The sequence below is a fragment of the Cardiocondyla obscurior genome, linkage group LG12 (genome assembly GCF_019399895.1).
Source record: "Cardiocondyla obscurior isolate alpha-2009 linkage group LG12, Cobs3.1, whole genome shotgun sequence".
Taxonomy (NCBI): domain Eukaryota; kingdom Metazoa; phylum Arthropoda; class Insecta; order Hymenoptera; family Formicidae; genus Cardiocondyla; species Cardiocondyla obscurior.
Window position 1 is genome coordinate 249,549 of NC_091875.1, and position 13,234 is coordinate 262,782.

Below are 13,234 nucleotides of genomic sequence, written 5' to 3' on the forward strand. Positions count from 1 at the left end.
TGTTTTCTCTCCGTTCTCTCATCCCCTGCCTCTATCACTTAGAAATACGTATTCTAGCCGCTGTCGCCGCAGAAAACGCCACATCTAACCTTCGTTGTACGTCTTCTCTCGACTATCCACGACTCTACTGCTCACACACGCCCTACTACACATCAGTAACTCAAGCGTCCAATCCTGGCATGTCAGATTCTCGCTCTAATACGAATTAACCAATCATACATAACGCCTGGTTAACATATCTCGACAACAGCGCCGCTACACTCTCCCAATGTACTACGAGTGGCATAAAGGAACACTCACATCTTACAATTGTAACTTGCAATTGATCAACTTATAAATTTTCAGCCAAGGAAAATTTTCAGAGGAATAAAACCGCTTAGCGAGGAGGTTTACAGTTTCGCGACGCTTTTCAGACGGGATAGGAAAAATTTAGTCCGCGTAAACGACGTATATCGAGCAAGATAAAAATATACCGGTATACTTTATGTACTTTAGGTCGATGCTTAAGCTACTTGCTCTTGCATCATGCAGTTCAGGTCAGATCAGGGAAAAACAACTTGATCCGAGCGGAGTTAGGTCGTTCAACAACTTTATACAGCTTATACATCTTTACACTGTCGCAACTTATCATAGATCGAATATAAAACATATGTATATAGATCGCGAGCTAAACACACGGGGTGTTAATATCGGAAGAGCACATTTAAAAAGCGATCCATTATATTCTTTCTTTCATTTACATGGCAGTTTGCAGTTCCACCTATGACACTGTATAAAGTTTACGTCAAAAACATTTGCAAGATTGAATATGTATTAATTTTAATAAGAAGGGATCGCCTGGTTTTTATTAAAATATTTAAATGCGATATATTCCTTCTATCTAAAAAATTAGTCTTACGCGTGAATTATCTGTTAATTGTTGCTGCTTTTCCGCGACGTTAATTGGTTTTTTTCGCTTGGCTCGGCTTCGAGCTAAGCGAGAGTAAACGTCAGCTGTCAATGTTCCTGTGCGTAATTTTTTTTAAATTATATAAATTTTTACGAAATAGAAAAATGTTCGGATTATTAGATTAATTTTGGAGCTGGCTCGAATCGGAATTTTATGACGACGACGATCTGAGAGCTCGAAAATGACAGCTGCTTCTCGGAATAGTAAAAAAACATACTCGAGCGTCGAGCAGGACACTCATTTGTTTTGGAGAAAGACGCCTCGAGCTCGGCGAGCTCATAAAAAAAACGAAAACAAAACTCAGAGTCGAGCTCGGCGCCTCCGCGCGAGAAAAACAGCGTGTTCTGTTGACGATCGAACCTACAGGGGGGTGCGGTAGAGGGTGAGGCATGAGGAACGATGGTCTTTAAATGCCTCTTTAGTTTTTTCGATCGTGGTCATACACTTAACAATCGCGGATTAGCGTCGCTGATTTTTTCCGAGAATGTACACGGACTCGATCTCCCATCTTTGCAAGACGAGCACCGACCAATCAGCGATCGAGTTGCATCGTCTGTCTCACTTTTTTTACGCGGTTGTCTCTGTTACTCTAACGTCCAAAATCTTAAACGGTCAGTCTAGCTGCGGAATCTCGGGCGTGAGGACGTGTCATTAATCGCTCCGCAGTTACGCGAATTTTCGACCGCGGATAGGAAGTTTTCGCGTACGGATGAGTGTCGACGGTGTCGACTCGGTACCGAACGATCATTTTCTACGCTTCTGTTATTCCACTCATCGTTCTGGACTTCGATTCGGACCTAAAAAAGTGCTTCGGCAGGGCAAGATGACGTCACGGGCGGATCGCACGGAGTGACCAGTATGAAGAGCGCCGCGCGCCTGGCGTTACCAACCCGCTTTTCTTGCCATTTCCTTCAGCAGCATTCAGCGGGTTCCGGCGACCGCCATTGTTGGAGTGTGACATCTACACCTCGCCCGTCTTCTTCGTCGCGGCCGGGATTCTCATCTTGCTTCGAGCAAATGATTTTCGAAGAACTTGCGGATGATACATAAGTACGCGGGGAACATTTAATATCGCGGCCCGTCTCGTTCGTCGCTTGATACAAGTTTTCAGCGCCGTTTATTCCGCCGACGCAGTACTAGATCGGAGAATCTAAAGTAACCTCGCTTAACATCGCGGCCACTTTCTTGCGACGAGATCGAGGACGACTCGAGGGAACATTCGACGGAAATAAGCAACGCTGCGGATATCGAGAGTGGAAATTCGTGCAACAGCTGATCGTTCGTCGCGCTTCGTAATTTTAATTCGTAAATAATCGCCGCGATAACCCCCCGTTATTTTTTCGGTCGTTCGTTTCTTGAAGATAGTGTTCAGAAACTGCCAATAATGTGCCTGTGACATTTTTCCATATTGCGATTGTGATTCCAAACAGCCCGAGTGTTACCTAACAGCGTAAAGGATATCATCGAGAGTCGCATGGAAAAGGCATCGAGAAACGTTGGACATCGCAAAACAAAACTTGCTGGAAACAACGTAGACGATCAATCGGAAGGACGGACAGCGTTCGGTAAGTTTGAAATTTTTTTTTTTACTTCTTTTATACTTTTTACTTTGTTTGTGATATTTGAATATAAAAAAATGACAGAAATCAATTAAAAAATGTATCTAGAAATTAAATCGTGACGAACAGAACACGGGATTTTGTAAATGTAGGAATAATATTAATTTATATATTTTTTTTTAACTTTTACAAGTTGAATTGTCGAAATAAAATTTTGCCAAGATGTGATAAAAAATTGATATGATCAAATTATATTTTTGGTTTGCGAGTATCAGATTTCATATATCTTATCTTACGTTTGATAAATTTTTTAATTTTTTTTTTTTTTTATCCTGGCATTATATTGAATATACTGTCGACGAATAATTTTATTCGCTCCCGCGTCTTAAATTTTTAAACAAAATCTAGTTTCGCGATTATTTTTTTTATTTTTTCGGCTTCTTAACACAGATCAGGTATTGTACAAATGGTTTATTTTGAGAAGCGTTTCTAGATAGCGAAAATAGTGATTTATTCGCACAGAATTACGAGTGTCGTGGGTAAAAAAAAAAAACTTGTCGCAGACTTTTTCCGTCTAATCCACTTACTCGCTCGAGGCGACAAAGTTGGACAAAGACGAGCGAGGAAGTAACGATACTCCATAGTAATTTTACGGTTTAATCAAAGGTGTTGTTCAAGAAGTGATCCGAGTATACGCAACAGTGTAGACGCAACAAGTATTCCCTCGTCTCGCGTAGATATCGCTGTGAGAACGGGACGAGAAAATTATGGGATTATCCGTTAATTTTTAATTTCATCTAGGCTACGTATTACGTTGAAAACATATGACTCCATGGGTCATTTCTTTTTATGAAACCAGATAGAATATTCCAAGTATATCTTTTTTCGGTTTTTTAAATTTTTCTTTAAAATATATATATTCGATAAACTAGATCTGAATTTAATTCCCAATATAACATTTTATTTCGTTTATTTATTTTAATTTTAAAACATTAATAATTAAAATATTTTTCAAATAAAATAATAAATAATAAAAAAAAAGAAATATAAAAGTTACATAAAAAAAAACATTGGCGTGTTCGAGTTGGAAATTAATAAGAAAAGACTGATTTTTGTTCCGTTTATTGATTAATTTTTTCAAGTGTAGTAGTCGAGGCAAAGTTCAATTTTAAGGACATGATAGATTAGAAAAATAAATCCTGTCTTCTTCTTTTTTCCATTATGTCGCGAGGTTAAGTATTTTAACAATTTGCTCTGGAACTCGCTTATTCAGAATTGGAGATTTCTCGTTGCGAGATACGGTTAGCTCTACACTCCCCATGGCAAAGGTCGAAAGTTGCGACAGGTTACATACGTTTATGATCGTCTGGAACCCGCGTATTTCTTGCGCTACGCGTGTACATAGCTTCGACATAATTCGCTCTAATTAAACGGTAATTGTGGAACTGCAACGCAGGCATAATCCAAAAGACTTGAAACGTAAGTTTCCTATTCTAGGTTAACCGGTCTCATTAGTGCGACTCAGTTGCATTCTACGCGCGAATGCATCATTACTGCTACGGGGGAGGAATACACAAAGTGTACTGGTACACCGTAGTAAACGCCAGGATTATTCTCCATTCCTTGAATTCTCATAGATTATTATCAACTTGATCTAATTAAGACTTGCAAATTATACAAACAATTGCGAGATATCCCGCTGAAATATCCCTTGGCCGAGATATATTTTAAAATAAATTAAAATGTCGCGCTGAAAACATGACACGTTGGATTTTCAAGAGAATTATTAAAATATATTATACATATAAAATAAGGGGAGATTTCGCCAACAGTTTCCCCAGTGAAAGAATTAATTACATCAAATCTGCGTAACGAGCATGGACTCACCCTTCGCACGTAATGATGCCGTAGTGCAAGCCGGTTGCCTTATCCTCGCAGATCATGCATATCATAGGCGTCTCGTCTTCCTCGTGTTCCTGCGGCGGCAAGGGGGGCGCGGGCGGTGCTATCGATATGGATTGCGAGGCCGCCTCGGATTTGACAACTGTCCCGCCGTTGCTAACCCACGGCTGCGCGGCGGAACCGGATGCCGTGAGATTCAGCGCCTGCATCTGCTGCGCCGCCGGCAGCTGCGTGAGATCGCCAGCCCACAACCTCTCCATGTTGAGCGGCGGCCCGGCGGCGGACGAGTACGAGACCGCGGAAGAGGACGAGGGCGGTTTACCCCTGGACTCCTGGCCGAGGTTTAGCAGCAGCTGGGCGGCGGACTCCTCCGACGAAGAGCAGGAGGCGGCCGCCGCCGCCGTGGCCGACCAGGACGCCGCCGGTGGCGGTACCGGATCCATCGGCGGTGCCGACCATATCATCGTGCGAACACCTCCGATCTCACCCATTAACACCGTCGGCGGGGGTCGCGGTGGTGCCGGCGCTGCTCTCTGCGTCGGTGGTTTCATACTTTCGCCTGGAATCAAATAATCGTTGTTGCTCATTACGTAGAGAGGAATATTTCGTTGTAAATTTTGTCGTACAGTAGATACAGGTGTCTCGTTTAGTCGAAAATTTAATAGAGTGGTCAAAATACTTACATGAGGTTGCCGTGGTGGTAGCACCGGTAGTGACGCAGCTGGTGCTGGAATTCGTACCGCCAGAGCTGCTAGTACTTCCTCCGGAACTAGTCGAGACGGTCGTAACATTTTGCCCGCCGTAGCTGACAGCGCTGCTGATGACACCGTTGAGTAGCCTCTGCGTAGCGAATCCTTGCACGCTAGTAGTGTTCTGCGACCAAAATTGGTGATGAGCCGCCAGCAGATGCGGTGGGACCGAGGGCGCGCGCGACCTTGGCGGCGCCGGTGGCGATTGTTGTTGTACGGGTCCGTGCGGCCCAACTGAACCAATCGCCCCGAGACTGCTGACGTTCTGGTTGAGATTGAATTGAGATGACGGGCTATTCCGGTGACTAGGTTGGTTCGAGGCTTCCGTACGGCCGCCTCCACCGCCGTCGAAGACCGAGTTGTCGGATTCTTCCTTGGTCTGGACGGACGATAGGTCGCCCTTCAGATCCGGAGGGCTGTCGCTCCTCGAGGAGGCCTCCTGGGCAATCGGAGTCGACGAGACCGCCTGGACCGGCGAGTACGGCGACGATTTGATCGGCATGGGGGTAGCGGAGCGCTGCTGTTGCTGCTGCGATTGATGGTGATGATGTTGCTGCTCATCGGCGACCCTGAAGCTCACCATCGAGCCGGCATCCGGGAAGACCGAGTCGGGCGACGCGCGATCCGAACACCCCGCGTCGCGACCCTCTTGGACGCTTCCTCTTCCACCTCCGCTTTCACCGGCGCCAGCACCACGAAGAGATTCTCCTCCGCGCGGTGGCCCTGGACTCGGGCTGCCCAGCAGGTACTCGTTCGACACTCTGACCTGGCAGCCCGGCGAGCTTGGCATGTTCGTCTCCGGTGACAGGGTCGAGGTGTCAGCCATGCTCTCCCCTGGAGCAGGAAAGTTTATGGGTGAAGGTGCGTCCGTCGTCGGGTTTCCCTGCGGCGAGCCTGCTGATCCGAGGGATACCGGGGAGTCTGAGAAATAAGGCGTTGGTCTCTTGTTTATACTCTGACTGCGGAGAGTATGCAACGCGGCGGGACGTTTCTTTTCTGTTTTTTTTTTTCCTCTTTTTCCTATCTCTTTATTCGCAAAGGTGTGTTCAAGTACGATAGTGCGGGAGTCGTTACTCACGTGCGCGTTATATTCGATGAAATTCGATGTAGGAACGGTGGACGGATAGAGGGAGTCGTTATTGAGGAATTGGAGCAAGTTAATGACGTTGCACGTCCGATTGACACCAGCCGTGTACGCGACTAATTGGCGGCCGGGCCGATATCGAAGGGCGAAGGTGAGATAATGAGCTGTGATGAAGCCTAACGTGTTGCATTTTTCCCTGTGACGTCTTCCTTGATATTTCAAATTGACATATTGATCATTAACACCCCCGAATTTAACAAACTTCATGTATGCAATATAATTATTCGTTATTTACCCGGAGATTCAGTATAAAAATATAAAAAATTACATCAAAATAATAAAATCAACTAAAAATGCATTATCTTATAAATTATAAAATTGCAAATGGCATCGATAACAGATTTAGAACGTTCATTATATCTGATTACGTTGATCTCGATAAGCAACCGCTCGTTATGTAATCTCGTATCATTAATGCGCTAAGCATTTGCCTCTGTTTTTCATAAAAATAGCTCTTCTCATAATAGATTTCGATATACATGGGACGTGCTCTCTTCGTATTAGCCGCGCCCATAATTACCTGTTCTCTATATAAAACACTTTAAATTGTATTCGCGCAATAATCGTGTTGTTAAACCTTTCCAGTACATCTTATTGCATTTATACTCATTGATCACGTTTATTTACGACTTAATTATCTCGTAATTTTTTTTACGTGAACAGAATTTTAAGTACCACTCGCAGATTGGAGATATTAAATTCATATTTAATAAAGCTCGCTGATATTCAAGTAAGAAAATGATTTTTCTCTCTAATAATCGCGGTCAAAAATTTGTCAAATTTCAGTAATATTATGTTAGCAAAATATATATTGGTAAGGAATATAATTTTAAATTCAATTTTTATTTGTTTGGCAGTTTTATTTAAAAGTTTTTTTTTTTTTTTTTTCTTTACCGTGGAAAAAGCACGCGGCGCGTGTTGTGTTTCTTATAATGGGGAAGTTACGGCGGTAGGTTGTAACAAGAGTTAGGAGGGTTTCCGAGTGAGAAACATTAAAGCATCCGTTTGCTTTCGATGCGTTCTATGTTGTACCCTGAGGTGTTGAAGGATATATCGAGATGGCACGTGTAATATTAACGATGGTAATGGGATATCCTTGTATCGAGACTACGTACGGCATTGATATCATAGTTCAATAAACATAAATGTTCTACGCGATTACGAGCAGAAGGTGAAATTCAACTTTATATTAATTTCCAATCGTTGTTACTGAAAACCACCGAGAACCGAGAGAGAGAACAGTCCCATTGCTTCCTCCCCTCGCCTTCTCGATCACCACTCCCGTTTTCAGCGGCCGGCGCTTCGCGGTATATTAACTAAAATTTAAAATAAAATAAAAAAAATTTTTTTAAGATATAAAGAAGACTTTCTAAAATATTTCTCATATTTATAAGAAAACATTTTTATTTCTTTAAATCGAAAAGGATGATATTTTTATTCAAGTGATAATTTCAAATATGATAGCCACTCGTCGTGTTCTTTCACTTATCGCGTAAAGAATGTTGAGACTATTGAGACTGTTGTTCGAGGTCAAGGAAGGAATGCAGTTGGCAAGGCCAGGTGATTACTAAGATACTTAGGTGACTGTTTTCGAGCTATTAATAATTGATCTCGATGGGCATTCGTAGATTTGCAACGTTTCGACATCGCGATGTATCACAAATTGCCGTGATTACCAAATCAAGGTGATTGAATCGGATCTCCGTTCTCTATCGTCGCTGGTGATTAAGGGAGGCTATCGTGGCTTTCGTAGAGCAATTATATTTCGTTTAACCGTACACGCAACGGCGCGGCATTCGTACATATATCAGACCGATGATCGACTGCTAATGTCAATGCGCTGATGATGTATGAGTGACGTACGCCTGGCGCAACAATGATAGTTAAAGATAATACCGATTATTCATCGCGAAACGCGACGAGGATATTGATCTTTTGTATTGATAGCCGAATTTTTTCAAGACGCCCAAGAAAATAGTTCCTAGGAACGCAATAATGCAAGTTATATTTCATGATAATTACGTAACCGGGGATCGCTTTCACCATTCCTTTCACTTATGCACTTTTCTAGTTTCTCGGATTCTTTAACTTAGCTCGGCGTTCAATCTCTTTAATCGAAAAAGCCGAGTCAATAGATATCGAATGATAAGCGGCAAAGGAGACAGAAAATAAATGATAGAGCCACGTTAATAGCACGTGGAGAATATCTTCTAATTGCATTGAACTTTACGTTTATTCTAAGTTTAAGTTAGGCCATATTACGCATTATAAACGACTGACGCGAGCTAAACTCGCGACCTCGGTGCTGCTATTATTATAAACGGAATTAGTCACATGACCAAGACGCGAATAAATACTATTCTGTACCAACGAACTCTCAAGTGATCTCGTGGTGTTTCTTTTACTGACTAGCTGCATACAAATGTGCAATAAAATACTTTAAGCTTTAAAAAGTTGTATTACATCATTTTAAATATTTTTTTCTTTCTGGGAAAAAAAAAAAAAAAAACAATTTAAACTAAAATCTAATACAGACTAGAAGAAAATAGAATTTACTCGCAATATTTTTTGAAAAGCTTTTTCCGAAACTTTGACTTTTGTCTAGAAACTCGATTTCGAACTCTTCAAAACAAATTGGTTGAAAACACGCGGAAGCACTCTATATTATTAGTGAGTGAAGCAATATCGTTCAAATAGATGCAATGCTCGGGAAAAATAAGTGTAATGTTTACCAAAGAGCGACGCGTACAAGTTCTTCGAGTCCAGGCACATGTAATAATCGAAGGTGGGGTAATTGAGCCCGTGCGACGTAAAATGCCCGAAGTAATTTTGGTCCATCAAAAGATTATTGTAGGGCCGATACATAGATAAGTAGGGCAGAAAGTTGCTTTCTTGCTGCATTCTGTAGAAAGCGGATAGATCCATGCTCGGATTCCAATCTCGTGGGTCCCGTTGAAGATTTTTAGTGATAAAAACGTTACTCCTCAAGGGAAACATTTTTTAAGTAATTCTATAAATTTACACTTACGATATGATTATCGATAATTAGCTTTGCTAGATATCATATTTATTATAATTAATTATAAGAGTAATTTTTCTTTACATTATCTCCTCTCGCTTTTCTCTTTCTTGATTGTATTGTTTTTTTTTTTTTTTTTTTTTTTTTTTTTTTAATTGTCTTTGTAGATCAGAAAAATCGTTGCACTTGTCGTTTATGTGTAATTAGTAAGAAAAAGAGATTTCTTGCTTTTGTGTTGAGTAAAAATATTATCGTAGATTACTTGTATTTGTGTAAAATAATTTTCTTCTATCATTCTTTAATTATTGATTGTAATTGGGACATAAAAATAGAATCTGATTTTTGTACGATATGTCTGTTTGTGTTTAGATATATTATACAAACACTTGGAAAAAATATATTATTTTTCAAGTGGTATATGCGATTGTGTGTTTTCATAAATCGACATCGAGACTTTAATCTATTAATTTTATAAAATTAGCCCATCTGTTTTATATTTTTTATATGCACAAATGTATCACTTGGTTTGTTTTCTGTGAAAAAGCGCGGCTCAGATGTCTGACTATAGCAACGACGTTTCTACTTCTCTCATTCGTGGTAGGTAAAAATTGCACGAGTCTTGCTTTTCCAGTGATAAAACGTTGCTTTAAGCGACCATATATATCCCAATTTTTAATCCTTTAGCGTACGTAAACGTCATCTTTACGCGAGTCGACAAATGTTTCTCTCCATTTTTTTTTATTGTAACGATCGGCCCTTGGTATTCGCAAACGTCGCTCGTGGCGACATTGTCAGGTAATTGCGTCGTTATATTCGTTGAATTGTGACGTTCTCGTGCAACAGAGGCGGCTGAGGAAGATCAATGATTCCGCGAGGCTGTAGGTGACGGTGTCAACTGCCGGAGTGTAAGATCTCTTTGGTAAATCGAAAGGATCGCCGTTTCGTTTACGTATCTCGATGCTCTTTGTCGCTCAGCCTTGTGCGTTATCCAGATTCGGGATTCACGTCGGCTTAGTTCTTCGTCACATTATCCAGCATCCTCATTTCGATTCGGACGGACGCTCGGTATCATTAACGCAGCCTCTGACCTTTAAATCGACCGTAGGTCGAGGTTCATTGGTATCAGTTGTGTTTGCGAACGCGTCGAAAAATCGATGCAGCTCGGTGGAGCAGCGGCCGCGGCAACACGTCGTAATGTGACGCGCGCGCGAGACTACCACGGGTAAGACATCAACGTTGATGGCAATGACGACACCGTCGCCCATCGTCGACTCGTCCAACATGAGCCATCGTTTAGTCGTAGACTTGCTCCTTGCATCCTCCGCTCTTCTTTGTTTCGTTTCTTTCAGCTGATCCTACCTTACGTTAACACGCGCGTTTCTCGTTTTTCGCGGGCACTGTACGCGACGGAGTATCCAACGACCGCGTGGTTACGCGAGTTCAGACGAAACCGAACTAGCACCGGCGTACGTCCGGGACGACCGCGTGGGTTGCTGTTCAACCCTGCACCGCCAGCAGCAACCATCCCAACCCCCCTCTTTCCCCTCGGGTTCTCTCCCTCACTCTCCTTTCTCCGTCTCTCTCGGCTCCATCGAGCTGGGGACTTCGTCGACGCACCACCTACGACTCAACCTCTGCCCTCACGTCGGCATTCCTCTCTTCTTTCCTCGTCGATCATTCGAAAGACACAATGAGAAGATGGGTGTGCAAAATCCGCTTGCTACATCGTCGCGATGTAACGTGTGTTATTACAACCGAATAAAGGTATGGGGAAGATAAAAAAGTAGAGAGAGAGAGTGACGAGGAAAGCGCGGGAACGAGGAACACGCGGAATAAGCGCGTGCGCGTAACGGGAAATTGAGGGGCTGAATGAAGAACTTGAATGGAGGTCGAGATGTGCGTCAAAGGGTTAAAGTGCGTACAATTATCGTCTGAGAAAAAATTACATTTCTGGATATGGGCGCTAGGAACATTAGATATTTCGTATATTTTTTTTATTCTCAACATTAACATTATTTTTTTTTCTTCGTAAAGTGGAAGAATTAATTACGTCATCTGCAACTAGAACGATCTTTCATTCGCCGTAGTCGTTGGTTATAAAAATCAACGGTATCGCGCCTGTATTAAATCCCGTTCCTGTATTACCGCGTGGTAAATAATCGTTACGCTTGAGCATTAATCAGTTTTACAACTCGTTCCAAGTATTCTCAATATACAATGAAAAGATCGGCCAGTGTATCATAATTTGCTCGACAGTGATAGACGATCTTTTCTCGTGGCGCGATTACGTTAACTATTAGAATCGAATCTAGTTGTCGAGCATTATTTTGCGTCTAGTCGACGTTTAATGACTCGTATTTATTACTCGCATTTCTGTTGAAAAACCTTGCTGAAAATTGTCTACTTTATTATTTGCGAATTATGTTATAACTTGGATATTTGAATCGATACAAAATTCGATTTATCAAACTCACCAAAAAAAAAAAAAAAAAATGATCAAATACGTGACATCTTGTCTCGAACGCTTGGCATTGTATAGAAATTGAAACAAAAGATAATTCAACTTAATTTTTATTCTCGAGTAGGTATAGTATTATAGAGAAATAAATGCAGACCTGTACTTTCATTGATCGCATCTCTTTTTCCTTCCGTTTTATCATGAGCGGTTGCTGTGAATCGAGACACTTGATTAAAAGATGAATATACGCATAGTAGGGTTAAATAAAACATGACGAGATAATAATAACGTTACTATACTCTGCGAATGTGTGAAAGATATTGCCGCGAGATATTCCCTTGGATGGACGAACTTTTTATACCTAGCAATTTTCGTCGCAGGATAAATGTTAATTGCTAAAGTGTTAATTCGACACGCACGGGACCGTGATACGATATTTTAACGTATTATATATAGATTAGAGATATTCTTACCGTCGCTACTACATCGGGAGTCGACCTTTCTCCTTTTCAACTTCAGGTCTTGAAACAAGCTCATGTTTTCTATCTCACACGGGCTGCTCGGAAGGGTCATAATTCCTGAAATCAGAAAACGACAAAAATAAATCTCCGCAGTTTCTTAAATAAATTATTAACAAGAAACACGGTTTACGTAAATTTTTACTAAAATAATCTCATCGTCGCGAAAATATTTTAACTAAATTAAAACAGATTTGCATTTCCATACTTGAATAAACTTGTACGCCACCCGAAAATAATCGTTTGACAATATTCTACAATTTGTATTTTATATTTGTGTGTTACAGAATTGTAGCTGTTCATCTCCGCGGCTGCACATCGGGATCGGTGAGTCAAAAATAATTTTTTTATGTGAAAGTACGTGTACGCGGATGACCGCGCGCGTTCTCGTCGCGATTACGGCGAACGCGCGTCTCGCTATTAACCCCGCTTTAGCCGACAATAACGCGCAATTGGATCGGTCGCATGACGATCCATGTATCGCTTTACCGCGACACGAAACCGTCTTCGTTTTATGGGGTTCTAGCGGGATCCCGTCACCGTACAGTGTACGAGCAATGGAATAATTAGAGGCGGACCCTAGTGATACTTGATCCGTTGACGCAGCAGCCGATCTGCGAGATCTAGCACGTTTTACGAGCCCGCTCGGGGTCTCGGGCTAGACAAGACTAGGTCTTTGCGAGACGCGGGGGTCATTTTAATAATACGTCGCCAGCTATAATAATAAATCGCGCTCGCCTTATCGCGACTCGCGGAGCCGGACGGCCAACGATACGCGTCCCAGCCGCACTGAGAGACCGGGTGTCTAAGTCTATCGTTTTACAACTGCACCCCGACTTAATTGCCGCGGGTCGCTTTAAACGGACGATGATGCGCGACGCGTCAATCGGATGAATTTTTACGCGCGGCTTTATTCATTACTTTGTTCTGAGAAAC

At 42.0% G+C, this 13,234-nt stretch overlaps 1 protein-coding gene and 1 long non-coding RNA gene across 11 annotated transcripts in view; one reads left to right on the top strand and one right to left on the bottom strand.

Moving 5' to 3' along the window:
- The window catches only part of Hr4 (Hormone receptor 4), a 50,150-nt gene that overhangs the window by 12,719 nt on the left and 24,197 nt on the right, over positions 1–13,234 (bottom strand). For 3 of the 10 annotated variants that reach the window (XM_070664212.1, XM_070664214.1, XM_070664215.1), the window contains exons 2-4: positions 12,254–12,358; positions 5,094–6,080; positions 4,396–4,969 (exon numbers count right to left, since the gene is read on the bottom strand). In XM_070664212.1, coding sequence (XP_070520313.1) covers positions 4,396–4,969; positions 5,094–6,080; positions 12,254–12,353 — 1,661 coding nt within the window. In that variant the 5' untranslated portion in view covers positions 12,354–12,358. Of the gene's footprint in view, positions 1–4,395; positions 4,970–5,093; positions 8,800–9,035; positions 11,188–12,253; positions 12,359–13,234 lie in introns of those variants that run through there. The other 7 variants (XM_070664208.1, XM_070664205.1, XM_070664206.1 and 4 more) reach the window with 4 other exon arrangements.
- LOC139107015 (uncharacterized) overlaps positions 1,603–13,234 on the top strand; it is a 135,025-nt gene continuing 123,393 nt past the window's right edge. Inside the window, exons 1-2 of the long non-coding RNA XR_011546457.1 lie at positions 1,603–2,514; positions 12,586–12,625. This is a non-coding gene — a long non-coding RNA (uncharacterized lncRNA). The remainder of the gene's footprint in view (positions 2,515–12,585; positions 12,626–13,234) is intronic.